At 39.9% G+C, this 27,301-nt stretch overlaps 2 protein-coding genes and 2 non-coding genes across 4 annotated transcripts; 3 read left to right on the top strand and 1 right to left on the bottom strand.

The window, feature by feature from the left end:
* Nucleotides 1-5,905: 5,905 nt before the first annotated feature.
* trnai-aau (transfer RNA isoleucine (anticodon AAU)) lies at nucleotides 5,906-5,979 on the top strand. The gene has a single exon. It is a non-coding gene; the product is annotated as a tRNA-Ile (tRNA).
* Nucleotides 5,980-6,265: 286 nt separating this feature from the next.
* Nucleotides 6,266-6,337, top strand: trnaq-cug (transfer RNA glutamine (anticodon CUG)). Its single transcript has one exon. It is a non-coding gene; the product is annotated as a tRNA-Gln (tRNA).
* A 222-nt stretch (nucleotides 6,338-6,559) lies between these two features.
* exosc9 (exosome component 9) lies at nucleotides 6,560-12,274 on the bottom strand. Its single transcript, XM_061047249.1, has 12 exons — nucleotides 12,102-12,274; nucleotides 11,688-11,782; nucleotides 11,174-11,293; nucleotides 10,531-10,633; nucleotides 10,311-10,448; nucleotides 10,057-10,139; nucleotides 8,702-8,834; nucleotides 8,429-8,517; nucleotides 8,197-8,343; nucleotides 7,465-7,649; nucleotides 7,178-7,256; nucleotides 6,560-7,059 (listed from the first exon to the last, which is right to left on the bottom strand). The coding sequence occupies exons 1-12, from the start codon at nucleotides 12,165-12,167 to the stop codon at nucleotides 6,999-7,001; spliced, it is 1,299 nt and encodes a 432-aa protein (XP_060903232.1). The 5' UTR covers nucleotides 12,168-12,274; the 3' UTR covers nucleotides 6,560-6,998.
* A 613-nt stretch (nucleotides 12,275-12,887) lies between these two features.
* clgn (calmegin) lies at nucleotides 12,888-25,361 on the top strand. The gene is made up of 15 exons (XM_061047216.1): nucleotides 12,888-13,088; nucleotides 15,812-16,087; nucleotides 16,659-16,732; nucleotides 17,526-17,584; nucleotides 17,933-18,074; nucleotides 18,715-18,796; nucleotides 18,918-19,110; nucleotides 19,271-19,460; nucleotides 19,591-19,704; nucleotides 19,809-19,965; nucleotides 20,869-21,084; nucleotides 21,248-21,364; nucleotides 21,470-21,608; nucleotides 21,722-21,888; nucleotides 24,544-25,361. The coding sequence occupies exons 2-15, from the start codon at nucleotides 15,812-15,814 to the stop codon at nucleotides 24,616-24,618; spliced, it is 2,001 nt and encodes a 666-aa protein (XP_060903199.1). The 5' UTR covers nucleotides 12,888-13,088; the 3' UTR covers nucleotides 24,619-25,361.
* Nucleotides 25,362-27,301: the final 1,940 nt, after the last annotated feature.

The following is a 27,301-nucleotide window of genomic DNA, read 5'->3' as shown; positions in this document are numbered from 1 at the left end:
CACTTTTCAGGCTCTTATGAGAAACTAAATGTACAAATGTTTCTGCCGATTGAAGGATTCTCAGAATTCCATCATTATGCTGTTGACAAATCCCAGTCATAGTTCTGTGCGATACCAGTCATCCTTGTGGCGACACTGGTACGGTTGTCTTTTATAATATTGGTGATGTTTTGTCTGTATGTGTTTTTACCCTGTGTTTTTATTTTGCTTGCTTTTTATATTTTTTCTGATGGACTCCTGAGTCTGGCAATAAAGATGATGATGATGATGATGATGATGATGATGATGATTTGATTGTAGGCCTGATTCAGATAATAATATTCTCAGTCTGTGTGGGGGTTTTTTTGCTCACAGGGTGGTCTTCATCCCTTTTTTCTTTGGATGCATTAGCCTGGTTTTTCCTCTGTGAAGGTCTTCAGAAATCTCTATAGAGGCATGATTCATTTTAATCATGTGGGTACAATGTGAGTTCCTTGGCTTTGTCCTTCAGAGCTTTATAATCTGCAAAGAGGACACAGATAAAATGTAGTCTGCTTTGACTAGAAGAGTCCTCCATTACTGAGTCTGATTGGCAGGTATACAGCCTACCAACTTCCCTTACTTTATTCTTAAACCATACAGAGAGGAGAGGACGAGACAGCATCTGGAATATGGCAGGAGCTGTGACCTAGTTCATTATAGTTTACAATAATGCAGGACACACATTACAGCTTCTCTCTGTAATGGTGTTGTTTCACTTCATCAATAACTCAATGATTGTCCATATTAGCTGGCTCACTCTTTGAATGCCTTTCTCTCTCTGCTGAGAGTCCACATGTTTCTAATAAGAAAGATGATGTTTTTAACCGTGTTCATTTGTCTTTAGAGGGATCAAAATGCTTTTATTGCATGGCTTTCAGCGTGTTAGTAACAAAATCTGATAATAATAATAATCATTTCACCACTTCTCAATTGATCATCTGAAAAACAAGAGTTGTGAAACTCTGAAGGGGTATTGTGACATTTCAACATAAGCCAAAAAAGTCAGACAACAGATAATCGACCACTTTCAGGCACAATTCACCACAAGGGAATTTACGCATTTCTTAATGTTTCAACCCTATCAAATGGAAGCATTACCTAGGAATCAACTGAATGCCAACATTAGCAATGGGGTAAAGAAGCTGATGAGTTATAAAACACGTTTTAGCTGGAAAGATGGTCCTATATCCAACAGAACTCAGCCACTTCACCTTACATTACCCCGAGCTCAATCTCAGACCCTATTGTAGAACAACCTAATGCCAATAGCCTCTGACTCTAGGTTTTCATTTCTGTGCACTGGCTAATTTACAGTTTGAGAAACGAGGAAATTAGTTGGAGTTAAAAGACATTGTCTATGGTGCCATTTTTAGCTTCCCATAACAGTACAGATGAGTTTTTGTGGTGATATAGAGATTGATAAAATGCAGTTTTCAAAATGATATTGCAACTTTTTTTGTTCTTCTTCTCAGAAACAAACTTGCCCTTTCAAGACCATAAATATGTCCCCTGCCATCCTGCATCCGCAGGATATGTAGAGAATACTGTAGCTATGAATGTAGCGAGTGGATTATGCTAAGTAGATGTTGTCTAATGTAGCTTAAGTATTTTTTTTTTTACTTGATATCCCTCTGGATATTCATTATCACTTGTCTTTTCAATGGTTTATCAATTGAAAGGGTGTGACATGAATACCAAGAATTAGTCAGATCCTATATGTTCATAGAACTTTTTTTTAAAAACAAGGTTTTTGAGCTTCCCTGCAACCTGAGGGTGACGTTAGAGTGAAACAGCCTTTGTGTGAATATGGGGAATTGGTCACAAAAATCTATCCATTCCAGGTCTTCTCTGCTTCAGCAGTTGTGCTAACTGAAGGACAAAGACACAGATGATTTATATAACTGATAATTGCTTGGATAATACCATTGTTTCAAGATGTTTGCTATTATTGTTATTGATACGTGTGAACCAGGAAGGATAAAGGAGAAATCCAAAACAATTAGAACTCATGACTTAAACCTCAAACTAGAATTGTGTAAGATTTGTTGTTTGTTGGTTTTCCCTAATGCATGGAGGGACATTTTATTCTCTGCTTTGATGAAAATGAAAGGCAGCTGGATGGGAAGACGTGTATTTGTCTCATTCCATGGCCTTAAAGGAACTTTGTAGCCCTTCTTCTCCTGCTCTGAAATAATACCAGATTGTTCACCTTGAAAGGCCTTAAACAGTCTTAGCCTGTGGACCACAAAAGACAGATCTAACAGTCTGAGATCGGCAGAAGCAATATGCATAATAGCAGAATGACTGGATTGGCTCTCCATCTATTTAAGTCTTAATTTGTGTTGATGCTGACCAATGCCTTGGCAACCATCCAAGATAAAGATCTATCTCATTTCCAAAAAGTCCGGGCCTAGGTGAAGCAATTGTTATTATGATTCCTGAACTTGGAGTTAGATTATGATATGTTATGAATATATTTCAATGTATTTGGTCTAAGTCTAGAGAATGCAGTCTTTGAAGTAAACCTTCCACCCTGATGAGATCAAGATCAGGGTCTGCAGGTGACAGAAGGCTTGAGTTTGCTTCTCCTTGGTTACATTCTTTAGTATTAAGAGCATTGACCCTAACCCCTCTAACCCGCTGGGACACACCCAGGGTCCTTTGAAGAAGTTTACATGAGAGTTCTGTCCATGTGAGAGCAACATTTAAATTCAGATCCATGCAGGCTCTTAAGAGTGCACTCACACTACACAATCCGTACCATGCCCAAGCACTTTTGAGCCACAGCACTAAATAATAAAGTCCCAGCTCTGGCGGTGATGTTTACATCCTGTGACTGCTGTACGGTGCATAGAGTGTGTGCATGCGACCACTTTAGTTTAGTTTATTTGTTTAGTTTATTTGTTTAGTTTATTTGTTTAGTTTATTTGTTTAGTTTATTTGCACATTTTTTGAAAGAAGAGTCAAACAGAAAAATAAAACAAATAAAAAATAAAACACATGTGCAGGTGAGGTAGAAACCCATGAGGGCTTATCTCAAAACCTCACCTTAAGAGATTAAACAAAGTTAAAATAAAATACAGTAAAAATAACAAAGTAAGAATATTTACTATCACAAATAAAATGTACCCAATTGAAAATTACATACAAATATTGAAAGCATAAAAATGGAGCAAAACAGGACATACAGAATGTAGACAATATAACAAAATCACTATGATCTCCGTGCACGTAATTAAACAGCTGCATTTTTGTTCTTGTTCATCAGTATGTTGTTTTCCGCTCTTTTGTTGATAGTTTGGTTCCGTTGAACTACACGTAGCATTGATATAAAGGCAAATATTCTCATCATAGCATTATATAGCGTACTCTGTTGCTTCATCTGCTACTTCTGCATATTTTTTTTTACCCCCCCGTGAAAACGGCTTTAGTCAAGGAATTTGGGGTGGCATCTGGGGGGGGCAAGGGTCAATAGCACCCCTGGCCACTACTCAGGCAGAGGGGGGTAAATTTCGGTCCAGAGGGAAAGATCACTGTCTCTTAATCATGAGTGAATGTTATTGCACAAGCAGAGGCCATGAGTTTTTCACTTTAGCACATTCATTTATTGTTTTAATGTTGGTAAATGCTTCTTAGCTGAGCTTCAACTCTCTTTTATCTGTCAATCTTCATGTTCATATTGTACCTCAGACTTAGAGGATGCCATATTGTTAAACACGGAGCAGAATTAGCAAATGTTAAAACCCATCAACTCTCTCTTCAAGAAAAGCAGTCAGAATTTTCCAATATCATAAGTAAGCATAACATTTTGAACTTGGACAGTTACCAAACTTTCATTGATGTTTGTCTTGTTTTTAAACCACTTTTAAAATGAAACTCAAACATTGGTTGAAAACAAATCACTCATGTACTCATATGTAATATCTGTCCTCCCATTCTGGTGCCCGCTCCCCGGGACTTCTGGCTCATCCCACGATTTTAATAAGGTAATTACATATGAGTCTGTTATTTCTTATGAAATGACTGTGTCCTATTTGTTTGTAAAATTGTCTGTGAATTTTTGTGTGTGTGTTGTTCTGCTCAAACTGTTCTGTAATTGTTTTATGTTTTCTTTTTTTGATAGGCTACCTGCCTTAGGAATACGGATTAAATTTAGCTTTTGGGCTAATTCTGGCATATTTACATGGATGCTATTTGTTGATATATTGATTAATGTGCACTGTCCTAATTAAATGAATACATAATTAAAAAAAAGTCTACTGTCATACTCCGATATGGCATAGGTCAGCGTCCTCATGATTCAAATCCAGGAACATATCTTAACAAAACACATTACATCCGTAAAGATGCATGGATTGATTCAAAACTTCTTGATTACTTTGCACTAGTTCATGCATTCCGACCTTTGGGCTGACACCTCATTTGACAAATCAGGACCTTCTATTCCCTGTTCCTGGCTATTAAAGCCAATGAGACCTTGAGTAGAATCAAGACTTTCTTTCTCTCCCCTCCATGACCGGCATCACACATGATGTAATTGTGTCAATTAAAAAAAAGAGATAACAGCTGGGTCAGCAGTCTCATCTCTTCAGAGAGTCAGGAGCAAATGAGGTCAGCTGACTTTAGCTGGTAAACATGAAGAAAACTAACTTTAATAGAAGTTAAATGTTTTTCAAAGTAACGTCTTCGTAAAAAAAATATTTTAAAAAATGAACATTTATACTTAATGGTTAACGGGTTAACAGACGTGCTCTGTCTTTACCACACCCTCACTCTTTCACATGTAAACATGTCATGTAGCCCATTTTAAAGACAAACAAGACAGTAAATAATGAGGTATGCCCTGTAGCCATTTTGCATTGAAAGCACTAATGTCCCTTATACAAACAATATGCCATACAGGTCGTTCTGTCTCTGTTCTCTTCTCTTGGTGCACAGCACACTGTGTTCCCTTTAGCTTAAAGCTTGTGATTTAAGTCAGTTATAAATTTAGGCAGCACCAAAAATATTTTAGGATAGTAATTCAATTGTAAAATAATAGTAGTAAAATAATACATTAAATCAGATTTCCAAAAATACCTATTCCTATAGGCCTATATAACCTTCTGTCTTGTAAGAAAATACTACATGACGATATAAAACAGTTTACAACTTGAAAACTTCAATTACCCTTAAATGGGAATTTGGTTGACTTTTAAAAGGGTCATGTAGGAGAGTTTCTTAAGAGAGATTTAACATGAATTGAGATATATCATTATGATTAAAAAAATAATAATAATAGTGTGGACTAATGCAAACTATCACAGAAGGCTACAAATATCAATGAACTCTATGGATAAGCTGTGATAAGATCATTAATAGGCCTTCATGTTCTATCTATAATAATTCTGAACATGTGGTTGATATGGGCTAATATAAGGAAGTATTCGTTATGTTTTGCTTGGTTTTTTTTGTATTATTTCTTTGTCAATTACTCTCTTGTTATGCTTAGTTTGCTGTAAATTGTATTTGTTATTCTTTGGAGTTTAAAAAGATCTAACATTTTAAATTAAATATTATTATAAATGTTACATTTCATTAACAGTTTACTTTTAAGGCTTAAAATTAGATATTAAATAGCATATGCCTATAGAGCCTATGAGCCTACAGATGTTGTTTGATTCACATTTGTCCGGTCCCTTGCATGGGGATTTAGTTCAAGGTTCAGAGTCCTAAATGCTAGGTTACTAGTGTTTTCTTGTGTTTTGGCCTTTTAGAAAGAGTGTAGAGGGGGGACCAACAAGATTCAGGTGTTAATATTTTGATGTTTTTGGCTGTCATGTTGGTGAAGTGCCCACCCATGGCCATTGGTATGATCACCACGCAGTAATAAAAGTGACAGCATGGCCGGTTAGCTCAGTTGGTTAGAGCGTGGTGCTAATAACGCCAAGGTCGCGGGTTCGATCCCCGTACGGGCCACTACCTTTTTGTGATAGAGTTAGCATTGACGTGCTTGAATGGTTCTGTTAACATGAAACTAGCTAGTCCATTAACAGCCCTTCACACAGACACGCTTAGCTAGCTACATTAGCATAGGCTACTCTATTAACGAGAGCTAACAAATACTATCATCATCACGGTTATTTAGGAACACAATTTAAGAATGTATTAAAGGTTGAAATATGTCAAATATTATGTCAATGTCAATAACCTCTAGATGCCTGCATACTTAATAAAGTAATCTGTCTCTCACACATATAGCGTGGGTTCTATGGTGTAATGGTTAGCACTCTGGACTCTGAATCCAGCGATCCGAGTTCAAATCTCGGTAGAACCTGTCTTTTCTTTCCGTTCACTTTCTCAGTAACCACAATTAAAGACAATCCCTCTGAAACATCATGTGCATGATCATTTTGTCATGCGTTTTAGTGGAAGTGTAATATCTTAGTTTAGGAGAATATATGCCATGCCTTTCCAGCCACAACTTCGGCACCATAATAATTAAATTAGTAGCAATCCCTGCACACCTGTAAAAAAATAATTATTGTATTCAAAGTAGAAAGCTTAGAAAAAGACTATTTATTATTTAATTTTGTTTCACAATCAGAAGCTCAGACCAGGTTTCTTTTTACAAAAATGTACAACGTTGCAAACTCAAACGTAAAAGGTACATATAGGTTGTATAGAGAATATCTTAAGTATCACAAATTCATAAATTTATGCAATTGTTAAAACAATAACAATTGATACATTTTGAATCACAAGTCAGCATTTGAATTAATCAAAATTATTATTATTTAAAAAAAAAAAAAAAAGGTAAACTTGATGTTCTTGCATCTCTGTACTGTAACATCTAAAAACAATTCTTGTCTATTGTAGGTTTTAATCTTGGTAGCCCGGACAGGAGTCTTTGATATGAAGAGGTGCTGCAGTCTCTGGCACTGTTGTGGGTCTGCAGGAAGGTCTCAGACAACGATGAGTTTGAGAAGCACCTCCTTTCATTTCTTCTGTCTTTTCTTTAATGCTGCTGCCCCCTTCTGGTGGGAACTCGATTTTGTACTAAGAACAAGAAAAAAGATGATGTGGTTAGAAACTATCAGAGCATTTTGGGCATTCATAACTCCTAATTTCTTTGCTATAATCTCTGTTATTTAGAAAAGACAAACGGTGAACCTACATAGGAGCTTTGTCTGGAATCTCTGGATGAAGTATGACCACTTCTTCTTCTTCACTGTCAGAAATCTCAACCACATCTCCTGAAAATGAAAACAATTACAAACTGTGTTTTCCTTTTTATCAATATAAAAAATACTCACAGACTCATCAAATAATACCTAGGTTATAGTTAAAAAATAACATTTAAGTAAATCCCTTTGTTACAACCTCTGTATTGATGATGCTTTCTTCCTGTTGTCAGAAAATCTTCCGATAAAAATAAGATAAGAGTTTTTAAAGATAAATTACCTCCTCTGATCTCCATCTTTTCATGTTGTTTCTCTTTCATCTCCGTCACTTGTTCTTCCTGATCTTCATCACTGCTGTCATTTTCCTCCTCTTCCTCTTCATCACCCTCCTCCAGTCCCCAAGTGTTCTGCAGCCCCTGCCCTACCTGACCAACCCCAGGGACAGGCACTACAGGGGAAGGCACCCTGCTGAAGAGTTAAGGAGCAAAGCAGGGAAATGAAGTAGATATTATGTTTTTGTCCTTTTGTCCTTTGAAACAGTCAGGACTGTTGAAGATAAAAGAAGAATACAGAAGGTGAAACTTCTTTTTAATGTAAAAAAGATATTTGGTTCTTCATGTTTTTATCATCCAAATAGACATTTTATTTCCTCAAATTATTTAAGAATATTCCCATTGTCCCAAGTCATCGCAGATCGTCTGAAGCATAACGGTAGTGACGTCACAATCATCCGACCGTGGTGTAGTTAGCTTGTAGCATAACGTTAGCTTTTTACTTCTGTCGGCCGCATTAACGCTTCAAACATCATAAAAATGGTGTTCATCTGTGAAGATTATCCTGATGAACAAAACGCCTATGTTTCAGAAACGTGCGTTTGCACCAGACCTTATTTTCTGCACTGATCCAAAATCCAATGAAAAAATCCCACAGGAGAATTTGCGATGCTACTTCCGGGTTGGCCTACAAAAATACGTCATATGGTTCATTCTCTATTAAGGCTTGTAAAGGATACATTTGAGGCGGGGCTTCAGCTTTCTGGACAATGTCATTGGCTCTATCTGACACATCAGTCATCTCCACTGGAGTCTCGTACGTTTTCAGCGCTGTGATTCGCTCCTGAGGCATAGACTCAGCAAAACCACACCTTTCACCTGCCTTCCTGCAAAAAGCAACATTATGGAGTAATAAATATATCCACACATCATGAGATGAATCCTCAAGTGGGAAGGGATGTTACTGCTCACCTCGCTTTCTTGTCGTTCTCCAGGGCTTTACTGATGAGTTCTGTGATTTCAGACACTTTGACGCTGGCTATTTTACTGCATCTCATAACCTTCAACACCAAACAGGAACAAAATGCTTTTATTATCTTCGTGTTATTCCCATGTTAATGTCTTTCAGGATCATTTTACACTGATAACTGTGGTTTTATTGGACCTCTGAGGTAGTGTAGCTCCAAAGTCCACAGTAAAGTCACAATATTTTCAGGATCTTTTTTAAGGCTGCCAAACGTTCACCTGCTCTTTAAGCAACATGATGCCTCCACTGGACTGGATGGAGCAGATCTCTCTGTGTTTGTTCATGGCGATCATCAGCAAGCCATCCATCACCCGCTCCTCCCGCTCACAGGGGTCCACCAGCAGATATGTTCTGAAGAAAGAGTAGGGCGGACAGAAAAAATAAGCATGGTATCAAGGAAAAGATGACGTGTCCATAATAAGAAATGTTTGACATTTGAATTCCACTTATTTTCCCTGCTAGGTTCAAATACCTCCACCTGAGCATCGACCTAAATACTGCCCCACCTGTATGGATGTTGTCCTTTATGTCACTTTTGAGTGACCTGGAACAGTATACTAAAGAAATCCTGGACTGAAATGTAGCTACAGTAGCAGCAGCAGCTTGTTAGCAGCCTGTTCGCTAACCACCAGCAGCACACAGCTTCTTCTTCACTGCTTTATTTTAATCACACACTTCAAACATTGGACAGCTCGTTTCATTTTCAAACGTTTTTGTTATAGTTGTTGACTTTAGCAGCACTTGTATTTTTTTAAATTTCATGTCAAGTGGATTGTGACGGTTAAGGCCCTGACACACCAAGCAGACGGCAAGGAACTAGTAGCTAAGAAGGCCGTCTGGGGTGTCGCCCCACGTCGCCTTTGTCTTAGCCAAAAAGTTGCACTTGAACACACCACAAAGACTACAGCTGACCGCCAACCACCACATACATTCTGCACGTGTGAGAGGAAATACCTCTCCATGCCAGCAGGGGGCGGTAGTCCGTTGTTATGATACGAGAAGACCATTTTCGCACCGCTGTCGCTCACCACTCGTATTATAGGTCGTCTACTAATGGAGAATAATATCTGATAAAAAGTTGAAAATGGCGCTGGCGTTGTCAGCTCTTGGTCTTTTAGTGGAAAAAGAAAAGAAGAGGCGGAGGAGACAAATAAGGAGAAACCACACTAATGGGTGAAAGCATGGATACTACAGCGGCATTCTCCGACCGACTCCGATTCAACATGTCGAATAGGCAGACGGGGCCCGACGGGTAGCAACGGAGCCGGACACACCGCAAAAACTAGGGTGACGATTGCTCACTGACGGTCCAACTAGGACGAGCGCACGACGATCTCCTTGTGTGAGTCCTCATTCCTGAAAAAATCTAAGAATTTCTGATCTTTTTGATGATTTTTCTTGTTCAAACTGATTATCAGAGATGTGTATTCAACTGTATTCTTCATCTCGAGGCTGCAGTTGGATGTCTGTTTAGTTGCATTATGTCGTGTCGATCATCAAGATAATTATATTGTACGCACAAGATTTTTATCTGACCATGAATTTTGTGTTGTACTCGAATGTGCTGCATTACCCTTGTTGGAAGAAGGAGAAGCTGACACTGATAGGCATGTGGTAGATACTCAGAGGGATGGGGTCTCTCTCCTCTGGACTGTACTGAAGGGGCAGAGGAATAAAAACAACCTTAAAATCGACAAAAGACGTGCACACTGTTGCAAACGACCTGCATTATAATCTCTTAAAGAATTGAAATGACAGAGCAGTTTTGTGTTTTAAACAGTTGAGTGAAGCGGACACACCACCTGTGTGTGTCTGCTGCAGACTCACCACTGTGACTTCATCTCCCTGGATGCCAACATCAGGCCGTCTGAAGTGGCACAGAGCCGTGATGGCGGCAATGCTGGCAGCATCCATCAGGTTCCCATCATGATTCAGCATGTGAACGTCGACTCTGATCTGCCACACCTGAATGCAGAGACACACATCATCACTGCCAGTCTGGATGAGGTTCCTCTCAATTACTTCTTGTGTGTTTGTGGTGTTCTACCTTTTCTCCAGACACCACACACAGGGACTCAGTATCGATGCATTTGGAGTTCCTCAAGCATCTCTCCAGCTGTCGGTTTAGCTTCACTGAGAGCTCAGACTGTCTGGAGAACAAAGAAAAGCCCACAGATGAGATTCAGATTATTGGTAGTTCATTAAACTGATAATCGATATTAGGAAAACGAACGATATACATTGACTGTAAATATTGAAATATTTCAGTCAAAATGTAGTAATTGAATATTACAAACTCCACAAGACTTTGTTTAAATGCTCAACTGGAGACTCTCCTCCTGCTCCAGGCTACTCTCGTCTCTGTGCATGCCAGTGCAACCAAGGCTTCGGTGTTCATTGGCTATTACTCGTGTGACATCTAGCCAATCAGAAAGTGTTGTGGATGGGACATTAGCAGAGAGAGTGCTGAGTGGAAACAGACCCAGAGGGAAACACACACCTGCAGCAGAGCCAAAGTAGGGCACTTTTTCATTCATTCATTTTATCGTCGATCAGTAAAATAAAACATTGATACTGATTAAAGGCTGAATGCCGGCCAATAATCTGTTGACCCCTTATTTTTATCATGTGATATGAAATGTAACCTGTGCACAAGAGAAAATAAGTGACATAATCTGCTTTGTCCTTACCTGCCCTGTTCAAATGCTGGTGAAGCCATAGGTGACAGCTCGATGTTGAAGAACATGATTCCCTCGTTGGGTCGACTTTCTTTTGGAACCACCAGCTCACACGACACCTGGGCCATGACCCTGCAGAGTGCAGCACACAGTTATTCCACAAAGAATATCACATGATGTTTCTAATTAACACAATTGTACCTGTGAATGTTGGTGCACTGCATGACTCAGTACAGTGGTGCCCCCTTTAGGCTCCTCTACCCCATGTACAAAAGAAAACCGTTTTCAGCTGATATTAGTTTACTTTGATATTTGTCTTAAATAATTCAAAGATTTTTAAAGATGCCAATTTTGCATAGTAAGTTATAGGCCATAGATCTTAAGGGGTAAATAGAGACTACTTGAAATAATTCAAAATACATCTCGAATATAGAACTATGCAGTCATATACAAATCTTAATTATTAATGGGGTCACCAGGTCAAAATGCAAACACCTTATTCATATCTGGTGACGGATTGTCTAACCTGGTTTTCCCCAAATCGACAAAGCAGCATCCATAGTCAGTCCCGAATGTGATCTTCATCTTTCTGTAGTCATAAGTCTGTCGTCCATCCAGGCGCTGCAAAGAGAGGACAGGTGTCACTTAAAAAAATGAATACTTCATCTTGGCTTCTTATTCAATAACTACACTAACATGAGTGTAGGCACAACAACAAAGTGTCGCAAAGAGCTCGGAAACCTCTGAAGTACTGAACACCCTATTCTGTTTTTGTTACGGTACATCTTCCGATCATAGACTGTAAAAAAGATCGGAACTGTGTCTTAACTCTACAAATGCAAACAGTGATGGTTTCCCACAGTCGTACATAAATATTCAGCACCAGGTAGTTTATTTAAAGCATGCACACAGTTGATACGAAGTTCACAAAGCTGCCCACCTTTTTCTCTTCGATGGCTTTGAGCAGAAAATCCCGCTCACAGTTAGACAGCGGTGTCTCCTTCATTCTGCAGCCTTTAGTGCCTGTTATTACTTTCCAATAATCAAATTTACAACTACAATGCTACTGCTTTAACAGGCATGTGGCCACCATCAATATTTTCTGCACTCTACCCCGGAAGTAAACGCTACACATCTTATCCAAAGTATGGACTGTTCCTCTTTGTTTCAATTAATTTTTTGTCAATTATGAAATGGCCATTGTGTGCGCTGGGTTTAGTTTTTTCATCACGTGGATTATAATCACTGATTTACATTTAACTGACAGTAGATTTGATCTATATTAATAAAATAGTCTTTTACTTTGAAATTCTCTGCTCGACAGTCCGTTTTTGATGCCTTCAGGGACTATTTGTAAACTCGTAATTTTGTGGTGTGAATGATTAAAATACTGGTAGAAAATAATTGTAGTTCTTTGGTACAATTTTGACACGTTGATACAATAGTAACTGCTCAGTCAGTTTTGGTTGACTACAAGTTCGTATTTTATTTTAAGTTGCTTAGGTAGGCTACAAGAAAAGAAGGTAGGCCTAAAAGTAGATATTGTAAGAAATTGGAGTTGGCGCGATGGGGAGAATGACAGTCAATTCATTAACAGTTTGCCAGATTTCAAAAGATTATTTCATAGCAAGAGAAAAGACTTCGACACAACAGTGTCTTTGCTCTCTTTATGTAACTTGTGAAAGCTGTCGGTTGGAGCGTGAAGGCACCAGTGCGCATGCGCATTCGCAGAGACTCGCTTGTACCCATCAACCGCTCAGAACCGTTATCCAGACCAGTTATCTACGTTCCATCGTCTCCTAGCGACGACCGTGTCTTCACACCGTTAACAACGGGACACAGCTAACGGGTCAGCCGCGAAATATACTTCTTTTATTAAGAGGAGAAGCAGCTTCGGTGGAGGATTTTATTCTGCAAATAAAACAAGGTTTGTATACTCACTCATTCTCTCCATCCCCTGTGCGACATCACTGCTAAATTAGCAAGCTAACCTTTGCTAACCACTTTCTCCGTAGTCTTATTACATTTTCTCGGCCACCATTGCATAAATATTCTTTCTTTTTTTTAACAATTGTGTTTAGAATGGCAGGTCAAATTAAATAAGTGTACCCTCGTATAAGCCCATTGTGGTACGAGATTAGCATTTGTTATGCTAAGGGTTGCTGTTATGACTGGCGCGTCGCCCTGCTAGTCGGCTAATTAGCCAGCGGAGCAGGTGTTATTCACCTGAAAGAGTTTGGACATTGAGCCATGTTATCTCCATAACCAGGTCCAGTGACGTTTAAATTATTCAGAGCTCTTTGATTTACCTTTTTATAAGGTTGTATCACAAAGTGATATAAATCAATGAAGCTTGTGGATGTGAATGAATGGACGTTACTCCAGTACACATGAACTGGCTGTGGAACCTGGAAACTAGATTAATTTTTTTAAAAGGGCATTTATTCATAATGCAAAATGTACAGTTAGTGAAAAACAGTACAGTCAGTGGGGGACGAGCTGACAGTGGTATCTGCTACGAAAAACATGGATAGGCTTAGGGCACTATAAGATAAATACTCTATTGGTAACTGTACCCATGTGAATGATTAAAAAGATGTCAATGCAGTTTCTTCACATTTCTGTAGAATCCTGTCTGGATTCTCAGTCATAAATGTGTCACCAATTGTTGTCTCCAGCCTCAGAATTGTAACCTCTGACTCAGTTCACTTACCCTGAAATACTTGACATGTCATGTGAAACAGAAATGCTGGGGGGGATTGATGTATTCAATTATAAAAGGGCTTTCTTCAGACCATCATTTTACTGTTTGTCTTTTCTCTAAGTGATCCAAAAGTGAAGGGAAATTACTTGCAGACATTTAATGCTCCTAAGCGCATCTTCTTTTTGGGCCCAAGTAGACTGTCTATGCCATTTCTGACTTCCTGTTGAGGGCTTTCATCGGGCATGGTCATATTGACAGTGAGCTGGCAAATGTCTACTGTAGGGAACTCGGTTCAAGCATTTAATGCATTAGTCATAGTTTCTGTAGCAAGATAGATTTTTACTGGATGAAGTTGTTAGGCAAATGCCAAACACCCAAGCCAAAGGAAGAGGTGCTGCTTTTTGTCTAATCTCTACCCTGGAGCTTTCCTGGCTTGGTTTTACCTTCTGGGGTATAGCCTTCAGTGTCATGGAAGTACACAAGTGTCCGCACCCAGGCAAGGTAGCAGCACAATGGGGAAAGAAGGCAAAATACTAAGGGTAGAGGTATGGCTGCTCGATTATGGCAAAAATCATAATCACTATTATTTTGACTGATATTGGCATCAAGACTTATTAAACAAGCTTACTCATTGACTTTACTGGACAACATATGAACTATGTTTTTTGATAGTGGTGCTGTACTCTTGTGGCCAAAAAATAACATCAAACACTTTGGAACATTTGCCACATGACAAAACCTATGGACTGAACGAGTGCAACACGGCATGCGGAACAGTAATCATTTAATCCAGATGTTCTTATTTTTGATTGTTGTTGATCGTTATTGAAATTGAAGCTCAATAATTTCCCAGCCCTAAGTAGGGGTGTGAAAGTCCATTGATATAGCTAAAAGGACTAAAACATGAGCTGAAGATATAACCGCTTGCTTGGCTATCCAGCAACTTAACAAGTCTATTTCTGTGAGTGACAGTCTTTATTTCAGTACCTGTAACAAGCCTTTTTTCTAAACATGTTGGTAGGCATGTTTTGCATACTCTCATATAAGGGAAAGTGTCATACAATACAGTAGCTGTCATCTCTTCCTGCATGAGCTATGTACAAACATTTGTATTGTTTGCTTTCAGACCAAACATGTAAATAGAAGTACAATTTATTCATCTTCAAGATAGGATGGCTCCAAACAGTGCTCCTTTATGCTCTTCAGAATCCTTCTTGATTCTCCTGGGCTCTGATTAAAGCATATAGAACAACAGCAGAATAGAGATTAAAGTTAATAAGGAATTAAGGAAAGCGTGTCTGCAGTGATGCTTTTCTACTCCTTCAGGCCACAACACGAGTGAGCAGCTGTGGCCAGATCAATAGGTCTTTAAAGCAATTGTTTGGTGTAAATGTACCATTGTTCAACAGAGACCCTTTAAGGTTTGAAAGGCAGATAAGCACTCCTCCAATGATTGTGATATATTAATTTGCTGTTAAAAAATTAGGAGTGGACCTGATGTTTGTTACAGCACAGATATATCTGACTTCTGCGTCTGTCTTAAAGATGAATCTTGTGTGAGGATGCATTGCTGGAGAAAACAGGCAGACAAAGCGTTTTAAGGAAATGTGTGTAAAATGTGTGAGAAGGTTTTCAACACATCAGGAGACACTGTGTACTAACGTGACCTCAATCTCTCTTGATTTTCCTTCCTCACCCTCTCATCTCTACATCTTTTAACACTCTTATTTTCTCAATTTATATCATTGAACCCCACACAAATATCCTGCTGCTCTCAACAAATAACACACACCTCACTCCCACATGCCTCTCCTCCCCCGCCCCTCCTCCCTTACTCTCCCACACCACACCCTCAGCACACCACTTATCTCTAACCCCCCTATCTCACACTCTGTTCCCCCTGTCTGCTATCACCACACCCCCTTCCTATTTTTTACTCTATACAGATGAAGCTGGACCGGGGTTGGATGTGGTGCATGCTGCTCCTTTTCTCTCTGGCTCTGGCAGCTGTGGCGGCCCAGGAGAGTCAGATGGAGGTCGATCTTTCTGATGTAGAAGATAATATGGGCCTGGACGAGGAAGAGTTAAAGGTTCTCATGGGGGAAGAGGAGGAGGAGGAAGACGAGGAGGCCACAGTGATAGATGACGACAACTTTGATGAGGCAGATGGCAAGGCCACTGCAGAAGGGGAGGCTGGAACTGATGGAAATGTCTCCTTCCAGGTCAGAGCCTTGTGTCAAGTAGGCTGCAGTATGCATTATTTTAAAAATCAATATCGATATACTAACACAAATAAAAACATATAACTAATCCACAATTATACAGTATAGTCAGGGACTATTTAATCTATCTTCAGCCTGTTTTCAAATAGACTCCATGTTATACAGTACATGGGATCAGCCATCACAGATAGCCAATGCCTGTTTAGCAAATTGATGTACAATATTTGTGTTATTCAATCTTTATTTTTATTAATCCAATCCATAACAAATGTTAAATCCATAAAAAGTAGGTGTACACCCTGCTCTTATTTCTTCATATACAGAGACTCAACATTAATCCATTTGTAATTAACAGTAAATTAGGCCCCTGAGGTCCAGTTAGTGTCACATGTGGAACTGAACTATATATTAAAGTTACAGCTCTGGATCAGGAGAAAGTGATCTGTATTTGAAATGTTGATAATGTTTTAACTAGAGTTTGGTGGGGGTTTGGCATTAGCATGCTTTTAAAAAAGGTAATGGGTGATACAAACAGACATTTACAATACTGGCCTTTGTTTTTGTATTCTAGGTAACATACAAGACCCCCATTCCAACTGGAGAAGTGTATTTGGCAGAGACGTTTGATGATGCATCACTGGACAGGTACAGACTGACAACTTGACACCAAGCCCTACTAAAGTGTAACATCCATGGGTGGAAATGGTGAGGGACCCAGGGGAACGCCGTTCCAGGAGTAAAAGTCAGGAGGGAATGGCGTAAACCCTTACGATTTAAAAAATCTAGTTAATGTTTTGTATCGGGGAATTAGCATGAAGCAGGCCCATTCTTAAGCGTGTTCATTTAAACGAACATAATACAATGTGCTTGAACGCACCACGAAACATGCATCAGTCTTTACAGCCAGTAGGAACGCATGACACATGGGATGACTGTCTCAGCTGCAGTGTTTTCATGTCTCGGATACAGGTAGGCTATGCTGGAAGCTATCCAGAATATCATTAACATCTGTTGCTGTGCGACCTTTATGTGATCAAATTACTCTGATCACAGCTTTGGCAATTTCAATACGGTACCCACTGATTCAGCAACTGGGCTGTGTGTGTTTTGTACGGAGTGGAGGACACAGGCTGCAGAGTGGAGAAAAGATGGAGATGGTAGTTACTATTACATGTACAATAATAACTACCATCATGTATAAGGATGTGTGTCAGCAAACAAACAAACAAAAAAAGACAACTCATGCATACTGGCCAAATAAATGGTTAAAGTATAACTCATGAAAATAATCAATTACTCAATCAAGTGCTTGTAACACTCCATAAGTGTTTGATGCATGACAGGACACACGAGCCTCTGGTGGGACTGGGTGGCCGCGATAAACTTACGAGGTGTTTGTGAGTCCAATGTTTCTTGTTTTTGTTTTGGATTTCCACAGATGGCAGCTATCAAAGACCGTGAAGGGGGATGCAGATGAAGAAATTGCCAAATATGACGGTTGGTTGTTGTTGTTTTTTACTCTAATCCAATCATGTGCATATCAGAGCTTTTGCAGAGCTACAACTTTTTGTCTTTCACCTCCCACATAGTTATCTTTTGGATGTATGATGCAAGAGATATTTACTACTATGGGTCCTGTGTTTCTAGTTTTGGTCACCATCCTTGGTGGACTTGATCACCAATGACTCAGCTTGAGACAGCAAAACAATTTGTGTGATGTTGTTGTGTTGTTACTGTGGAATCTCACACATCATTGTTAACCTATTAGGGAAAAAGTTCTCCTAACCAATAGCCATGACTGTGAGAATGACACTCAAGTTGTCAATGTCGTTTTTTCCTTCAAAGGGAAATGGGCAGTGGAGCAGCTGAAGGAAAACAAAGTTCCAGGAGACCTCGGCCTTGTACTCAAGTCCAGAGCGAAGCATCACGCCATTTCAACCATGTTAAACAAACCATTTGTCTTCCAGGATGAACCTTTGGTCGTACAGTGAGTTCAAAATCCTAAGCACATACACAAGATCATTTGTGTTCATTCATCAAATGTTTGGAAAACCAAGCATTTTAGATGTTTAGTCTCAGCTGGCCATCTGACTCCTGTTGGTGGATGTTTCTCTGCAGCAGGTCAAATGTTGCCATCTGGCTGAATTAGCATTATTAATCGCAATAACAATTTTATTTTTCAAGCACATTTCATACAATTGCATTGAGGTTAAAAACACAGCATTATTAACCCAAAATTAACACATTTTGTAGAATTGATGCCAAAATTAATACATTGTAATTTCAGATACGAAGAAAAACAACAATTAACAATTAAGTCATGCATTTCAGGACTGTATAAGCTTTAAATGCATGGGGGTCTGATGGACCCTTTGTTGAGGTATCCACAGGACTAGCGGAAAATCTCTTAAAATTATCTAAGCTTTTTGCCAGTCAATTTCATGAAAATGTTATTTTTGTAATCAATTTTCTTAACCTGCTTCAATTACTCTTGGACAATGTTCTCTGGCACATATTGGCGTCACCCGGTGCAAATTGGTGTCTTTGTAATCGAGGCACTGAAAGAATGATTTTTTTCTTTTGGTCTGAACTGAACACACGTTCATGTTTTGATTTTTTTGTTGCAGATACGAGGTGAATTTCCAAGATGGAATCGACTGTGGAGGTGCATACATCAAACTTCTCTCTGACACCGACGATCTCAATCTGGTTGGTCTACTCGTTTATATTCCACCATTTATAATATCTATAAGCAGCCGAGCAGCCGCATACTCAGAAAAGTCTGACTGTTCACTCTTGAACTTAAACTGTTGTTTCTTCTGCACTGAAGGAGCAATTCCACGACCGCACAGAGTACACCATCATGTTTGGACCAGACAAGTGCGGTGAAGATTACAAGCTGCACTTCATCTTCCAGCATACGAATCCTTTGAACAAAGACGTGGAGGAGAAGCATGCCAAGAGGGCAGATGTTGACCTCAAAAAGTTTTACACTGACAAGAAGACTCACCTCTATACTTTGGGTACGGAGTCTGTTCGTAAAGCTTATATAGTTGTTCAAAAAGTATCTAAAATGTAACAAAAAATAGTATGTAATGACTCATCTACATACTGTTCTCTCTTTGTTTTTTAAATGTGCTTTACTCATTCTGCTCACCTCTTTATTGGACATTTTTCTACCAGTTCTGAACCCGGACAACAGCTATGAGATGCTCATCGACCAGTCCAGTGTGAGCCGCGGCAGCCTGCTGCATGACGTGGTGCCTCCAGTCAACCCACACAAAGAAATAGACGACCCAAAAGACTCCAAGCCAGATGACTGGGATGAGCGAGCCAAGATGCCCGACCCTGAGGCAGTCAAGCCTGATGACTGGTGACTACAACCTCCAAAAACTATAAGACAGTGCAGCTTTTGTTGCTGATTGGACATGTTTAAAGGTTAGGGCCTTCGTGACCTGGTTCAGAAGAAATCATTGACATGTGTTTGTGTGTTTTTGCCTCAGGGACGAAGAAGCTCCGGCAAAGATCGATGACCCTGATGCAGTGAAGCCAGAGGGCTGGCTGGACGATGAACCAGAGTTTGTGCCAGACCCTATTGCTGAGAAACCAGAAGACTGGTAAATGAACATATTTATCTCCCAAACAAAACGCATAACCAGCCATCAGATTGTGTTACTGTATTTATTCTTAGAAAAACCTTAAAGCTCTCCTCTGTGTGCAGGGATGAGGAGATGGATGGTGAGTGGGAAGCCCCCCAGATTCCTAACCCAGCCTGTGAGACGGCCCCTGGCTGCGGGGAGTGGAAGCGTCCTCAGATCAACAACCCTCAGTACAAGGGCAAATGGAAAGCCCCTCTAGTGGACAATCCCAACTATCAGGTAACTGTAACTTGAAGGTAACCAAGCCAGATGCTATCAAGCTGAGGATTTTTATAAAAGGATCAGTGTAAAAGTTTACTCTAACATGTTGGTATCAGATTAGGCCCCATTTATTCTATTAACAGTCCCTGTGTATTCTTTTTTTCTATTCATGCCTCTTCACGTGCAATAGACTTAGCCAGAGGCATCATGTGTTCATGTTGCCCTTCAATACATCCCATTTAAGTGAAGCCATATCTCAGGAATACGTTTAAATTAAGATAAAGATTTCTCTGGCCATTATTCTGCTCCCCTTTTTTCAGAACAGGATATCCGGAGCCTCCAGTTGTTCCTGACAATAACCTTAAACATTGCTTCAATCTCAACTCAGATTTGTACCAAACCTTGAATCCATTTTATTACATTTGAGTCATTTTCATTTGTATTCATCTGAGTGGACAATTCCATCTGCAATTGATTGGTGGCAGTCTTCCCCTGCTATAACCTCAGCATACCATATCCTTCCATTTCTGGAAAAGAATAAAAGAAAGAAAGAAAAGAAGAAAGTATGACAACTGTTAAATGTAAACCTACTTATGTCATTCATTTGTATTTGGTTTTTTTCTATTCTTTTAGATATTTTCAATATAGAAATACGTATATGACATGTTCTGCTGCATTTACAATGTCAATCTATGGGAAAGTGATGTATTTGAACTGCTACTTTACTGGCTGGCAGAGGCGACTTACAGGTTTCAGTTCTAGTTTAAAATAAAAAACGTTGTGGAACAAAACTTGAGCACTGAGCCAAAGGACACAGTGTTAACACTACGTGTTACATTCAGCACCTCTGGCCCCGTCGGTGCGAGTGTGCACAAGCTGAGACCAACCTGTGAACTCCTCCTTCTAATTGTTTCTCTCAAGGGAGTCTGGAAGCCGCGCAAGATCGATAACCCGGACTATTTTGAGGATCTGCAGCCCTTCAGGATGACACCATTCAAGGCTCTGGGCTTGGAGCTGTGGTCCATGACCTCAGATATCTACTTCGACAACTTCATTATCACGTCTCACAAGGAGGTGGCCGACCGCTGGGCCTCTGACAGCTGGGGGCTGAAGAAGCTGGTGGCCAGTGCTAACGAGGTCAGGATGATTCTTTGTTATGTCAATAGGGACACAGAAATGCTCTTTTACTGAGGCTTTCATTGTCACTATGTGCATGACATTGACCTCATTATTATTATTATTCAGGTAAAGTATTACAACTTCTCACTCTTTACTCTTGATCTGTGGGGTTTTTTTTCAGCCGGGGATTTTTGCTCAGTTGACGTTAGCAGCAGAGGAGCGTCCGTGGCTCTGGGTGATTTACATTCTGACAGTTGGACTGCCTGTAGGACTGGCTGTGCTCTTCTGCTGGCCAAAGGTAATCTATACCTCATGGGTCATTGATCCACTTCATCTTCTTGATCTCAAAGAAATACACCAGAAAACCCTTCCAAAGCTGACTGTTATCATGTTTGTGTCTCAGAAAACAGAAGATGAATATATGTACAAAAAGGTGGATGTTCCTCAGACCGAGGTAGAAGAGGAGGATGAAGAAGAAGAGGAGGCAGCCGCAGACGAGGAAAGCAAATCGGCCGAGGCGGCAGATGGAGCAGCAGCTGCAGGTTAGAGAGTCAAACACAGGGCATCACACACACTGCTGTCGGAGAACTTTACTGCTGCATTGTTCTAGAGTTGTATTTCCTCGCTGTGACCACATTCACTGTCGCTCATTCAGAACCAACAGAGGAAACCGAGGAGGGAGAGGAGGAAGATGAGGACGCCGATGCAGGGGGCGACAATCTAGAGGAGGACGATGAGGAAGAGGAGGAGGAGGAGGAGGAGGAGGAGAAAGTAGAAGAGGAAAGCAAAGCTCCTGAGAGAACGTTAGAAGATGAGGTTGAGGTTGGTGTCATTGTGAGACTTTCTGACCTGCTCAGCAGCATGAGCCATTGGTGTGAAATAATTCCTGGAATCATATCGTCTGATTTGACCTTTGTCTTTGTTACGCATCACCTCGAAATGTCAGGTTTTCACATTATCCAAAATGCATCTGGATTAGGATCATACAGTTTGTTATGCTTCAAATGTTCCATAGAAGAAACTACAGTTTCATCATTTAGTTTTGTACTAAGGCTTGACTGGCATGAAACAATTATACCAGAGAGGTAGTAGAGTAAAGCTGATATTTATCAACAAGGCAATTTAGAGTCACCAGGAACCTAACAAGCGAGTACCCTTAGTGTACCCAGGTACACACAGAACAGACTCGTGAGGCAAACACAAAGACCTCTGTCCAGGCGGGGATTCAAACCAGCAACCTTCTTGCTTGGAAGTGACAGCGCTAACCACTTTCTATTTTTACTCTATATTAAATTCGATGTCAATCCATCCGAGAAAATACATTCAAGGTTTAAGCTTTTTCAAAATATGCATGTCCATCTGCTTTATTTTGTTACGGATAAAAATGTATCCCTAACTGTTTAAAGAATGTTTAACTATGTGAACAGTATTGAGTGTATTTCACAACAGTACTAAACATGTCATCACTGTACAATAGTTGTTTTTACACATCGGAGGTCTTTAGAGTTTTATCACCTCCATTTGGATGTGTGCAGGGGCCCTTTCCATGTGAACTGCAATCGGATTATTGCGCCATTCCAAATGAAGTTACTGAGCGACAAGTCAGAACATTGAGGTGATCTGGGCGCCAATTCTGCTCAGTTTAACTGCACAGTGCACAGTTGATGTTTGGAAACACCAAAGTTGCCCAAAATGAGCTTCCTGGATCTGAGTCTCCCACAGACGCAGCTTTGAAAGCTCTCTCTGATTCATACATGTCCGTGATCCAGCAGTTAATTCACCGAGATGCTAGGCTGCACAGAAACAGCAGAGGGGATAGGGAGCTTGAGTGGCCAGGGTGTTGCATTATGGGAATTGTAGTATCAATATAGGCTACCAGGGGGGCAGTCATGATAAAACTACGACATCATTCCCCAGGCTGGGATTTCAATGATACCAGTATCCTTATCAACTCTTATCAATAGTTCTCTTATTAAAAACATGACATAAAATATGTTTAAATGTAATAGACATTGAGAGAATGCTGTTCCCTGCTTCAACACCTGAATTACACTTTTTTTTGAAGTGGATTGTGAAAATGCGACATTTTTTATCCACTTCAAAGATTGTTTAACCTTAGATAGTCTGCAGGTTTCTGAGGCATTGATTGATCCTGTATCAGGAGCAGAAAATAATTCTTTGATAATAATCATCCACTTAATTACCCAGAGAGATTCAATTCAATTCAATTTCAATTCAATTTTTATTTGTATAGCATCAACTCATAACAAGTGTTATCTCGAGACACTTTACAAAAAGCAGGTAAAAGACCTTACTCATTGTTATGTTACAAAAAGCAGGTAAAAGACCTTACTCATTGTTATGTTACAAAGACCTGGCCTATCCATCATGAACACTTTAGCAAAGCAGCAAAAGTTACAGTGGTAAGAAAAAACTGCCTTATTAAAAGGCAGAAATCTTCGGCCGGATCCCCGGCTCATGAAGAAACAGACTTAACAGGCCTAGACTGCGCCGGGCTTGGAAGGGGATAGGGGGAGAGATGGGATAAAATGCAGGAAGAGGGATAGGGAGCAAGGGGGTGGGGGGAGGCAAGCCGTCCATTAACAATCCGGTGGGGAGGCAGGGGTTGTTCTGGCAGGCCGTCAACCGATCTCGAGGAACCTAAAAGAGCCTAAGAGAGATGTGATGTCATTTATAAACCCATCCATGTCTGTGACAGTGTAGTTTATTGGGGAAAATGTTTTTAATGCTTACTATGTAGGTGTCACATTGTCCTATGTATTGAACACTTAGGTCTGCTCTCAGCTAGGCCTTTGCACACACACACACACACACACATTATTCTACTGCCCGTATACTGATTTGACGTGTACAGGGAAAGTGAGCTGAAACTTGTTTTTATCAGACTCAAGAAGCCAACTGTAATAGTATGACTAGTCAGCTGTTTAGCTGATAGCAGCTCATGGAAGCCCCTGTGCTGCATATGAAGGACTGTTAAGCACCGGCCAATCAGGTACCTGTAACAAAAAGTCTTGGTTTTCAGTACCCACCCCCAATGGTGTCTTTCAAAGTTAGTGGTTTTGATTTAAAAGGCATGTATTGAACTCCAACTTTAAATGTATAACACCTGGACCTCATCTCTAAACCATGACCATGAGCATTCACCTGTTGCAATTGGCAGTTGCAGGTATTTGGTACAAAGCTGTGAAACATCAATATATGCGAATGGTAAGCCGTGTTGCTTTCAGACACTCATTAACTCCTCCCCTCTGTTCAGACTATTACCACTCTCTGACAGTGTCCTTGTCCTAATGAACAGTGTGCCCATGGTCAGGGAGTCTGCACTTGTTCACCTTCAGGAATACTTATTTATATGAATACACTTTGCATTTAAAAGGTGTCTAGAAATGTCTCATCCTTAATAAATAATAAAATTCTCTTGCTTTCATATTTCATAATTCTATTTCTGTTCCACAGCCAAAGGAAGGAGGAGACATCGTCGAGGAGAGTCACAAACAGTCAGTGAGGAAAAGGAGAGTAAGGAAAGACTGATGAGGTGAACCCCATCGCCTCTCCTCGCTCACCTGATTCGGCGGAGGTGGAAGGGCCCTCTCTGCTGCTGCTCTCCCCCTCTCTGAGCTGAGCAGCATGAATTTCCTCACACCACCTGGTAGCCCGCAGTCACCCCGGCTGCCCCATTCATATCTCTCCATCCCTACAAATACACCCATAACAGGTCTGCAGTCTCCCACAGCCTGTCCTATCTCACCTGTCCTCCCACCTCCCCCTCTCCTTTCTGCGTGCTTGCTGTACTATCAGATAAATCCCATTGAGATGTTGTGCATTTAGCTGTTTTCCCCTCCTCTATCTTAAACTTCTACTCCTTTATCCTTCTCTTCTCTATGCCTTCCTTTTCTAAATGCCTGCCTAAGATATCCCTCCTCTTCCAACTCAGTTCATGTGTTCCTGGTCTCTGTCAGTCTTCTCTCTGAATAAATGCCATCGTTGATCAACCTGAGTATCTCCTCTCAGAGTGAGGGCAGCAGCTGCTCTGCTTTTGTCTACAGTTTCATACCATTTCACAGCCTCTCTTAAGGGCCACATCTCAGAAGTATGACTTTATTCTTGTTCCTTAGTTTAAAAAAAAACAAAAAAACATGCTCTCGGACATCGTTCCTTCCTTGTTCAAAATTGTTTGTTCGGGGAGGAGATGAAGCAAAGGTGCACAGAGCAGCTGTTTGAGATGTTGTCAGGACATTTCTGCTGATGAATTTCTTTATCTTAAGTTATTAAAATATAGATGATCTGTTTAGATAGAAAGTAGTTTGTAAAAAAGCAGCAGTGACTTCTTTTTCTTTCACTAAGTTATAGCAGAATTGATGATTAGCACTAATAACACTATTTATTTAAATTTGGTTTGAGCCAGTATGGATTTACATGCAGTGTTTGTTTGGAGAGGAATATGAGATACCACTGATGTTTAGATACGGAGCCCAGGTCTGTTTGCATCGTTTCACTGGTGTAAAAGTTAACATTTGAACAATGACTCTGTAAGTGCTTGCCACATTAAAAAAAGATCATTTCAAATGCCTCGGCCAGCAGATCTCAACATGGCATTGTAATAATGTGTGTTTCTGGATCTACAACCTGTGAAAACGTGTCTCATTCAGTCAGTCTACAGCAGTGCTTTCCTGCATTCTCTTGAATGATGCAGTTCAGATACTGGACTGTTGCTTCGGGATGATGCTAATGATGCATATTTATTTGTTTTATATTATTGTCTCAAGCTTTTGTAGTTTATGATTTTGCCAGGTGATGGCAGATATCCCTGTTTACATTTTTTTTGTTTTTGCAAAGTGTACATTGCTAATGAAAATAAACTATTTAATACAAAATACTTGTCAAAAGTATGAGGCACATATTTCATTTATTTCTATGCATTCTATCACCAATCAGAAAGTGTAGAAGAGACAAAAGACGCAGACGGGAGTGATTTTAGGGTTTTATTAAAACAAATGTTTAAAGCAACGTTGTAATGTCTACACACGGAGAAGTTGGTACCAGGGTGTGTGTAGATGGGGCATATTCAGCATGCCAGGAAGAAATCAATGTAATACTTTTATACAACTGTTAAAATATCAAAATTACCTCAATAAATTACAGCATATACAGTTTGTAGCCTTGTTATATCCAGTTCCTCCCTTTTTGAAAGCACCACAGTAACATGATAACAGGTGGATTCACGACTTTCAGACATTGAACAGAATACTTTGACTTTAAAGGGAATATGAACCTTTAAAAACGACATGATTCATCATCCTGTACATCCATCCTCAGCCCTTTCTTATTCTCATCTAGAGCAGCAACGTCATAGGAGGACACACCCTCACTTTGCTGCTCAGTTTACGGTCAGACCGACCCGCCATCACCTGATGGATTCCAGGCCTGGCTGAGAGGGATCAATAGCACTCAAGGCCTCTTTACTGCTTTCTGTCTTGCATGCAGGCTTTGCCTCTGCATTTATGACCCTTCTCCTTTGTCGCTCTCATGTTACAGTTTGGGTCACAACACTCAATTATGAAACAATGCAGAGAAAGGGCAACACACACGTTTTAAGTACAGAAAGTAAGGTGTCATTGTGATAATAAAAAGAAATGCATAAAACATCAGTGATGTTAGTTAAGACCCAAATTCCTGTGCTAATAGATTTTAGTTTCTCTTTGCTTTCACTTCCGCTTGCAGCACTTACAGTATATGGACAACGCATCTTCTGCTTAGTTGTAAATTCCAATTTCACTGTTAGCATAGATGCTAAAAGTATTCAAGAAGTGTTTTTAGGTTAATAAATGTCAGTGTTTTAATGACTGCTTATTTAGATATAACACTACATGGCCCCTGGTGCTTGTCCATGTCTCACATGTACTGTAGGTGTATGCTAACATATGCATACAAGTCACCGTGTATACAGAAGTCATACAACTCAGACCTAATCAAAAAGATGTTTTAACCTCTTTTTATAAAAGTTTAATCGTGAAGTGGGTCATTGGGATGGCCAGATTTTCTTTTGCTACCACCATGTTTCTGTCTGTTCCAGGAAAGTCTTTAATGGCACCAAATGGTTCCACCCTGGGAAAACAGAAAGGTCAATAAAGTACTCTAAATAATAAAGGGAACACATATTTGTATTTGTTTTACCAAAGTGGTTTGGCCAAATCTTAAAAATCTAGTACAAGGT

The sequence above is a fragment of the Labrus mixtus genome, chromosome 2 (assembly GCF_963584025.1).
Source record: "Labrus mixtus chromosome 2, fLabMix1.1, whole genome shotgun sequence".
Classification (NCBI taxonomy): domain Eukaryota; kingdom Metazoa; phylum Chordata; class Actinopteri; order Labriformes; family Labridae; genus Labrus; species Labrus mixtus.
Note: the sequence above shows the minus strand (reverse complement) of the source record. Positions and strands in the feature narration are given on the sequence as shown.

Excerpts from the sequence above, each read along its gene's own strand:
- clgn (XM_061047216.1), top strand. The coding sequence starts at position 15,812 with ATGAAGCTGGACCGGGGTTGGATGTGGTGCATGCTGCTCCTTTTCTCT. Across the intron at positions 18,797-18,917 it reads ACACCGACGATCTCAATCTG|GAGCAATTCCACGACCGCAC; the intron begins GTTGGTCTACTC and ends TCTGCACTGAAG. Across the intron at positions 21,889-24,543 it reads CGTTAGAAGATGAGGTTGAG|CCAAAGGAAGGAGGAGACAT; the intron begins GTTGGTGTCATT and ends TCTGTTCCACAG.
- exosc9 (XM_061047249.1), bottom strand. The coding sequence starts at position 12,167 with ATGAAGGAGACACCGCTGTCTAACTGTGAGCGGGATTTTCTGCTCAAA. Across the intron at positions 10,634-11,173 it reads CCAGCATTTGAACAGGGCAG|ACAGTCTGAGCTCTCAGTGA; the intron begins GTAAGGACAAAG and ends TTTGTTCTCCAG. Across the intron at positions 7,257-7,464 it reads AAAGATGGAGATCAGAGGAG|GAGATGTGGTTGAGATTTCT; the intron begins GTAATTTATCTT and ends TTTCATTTTCAG.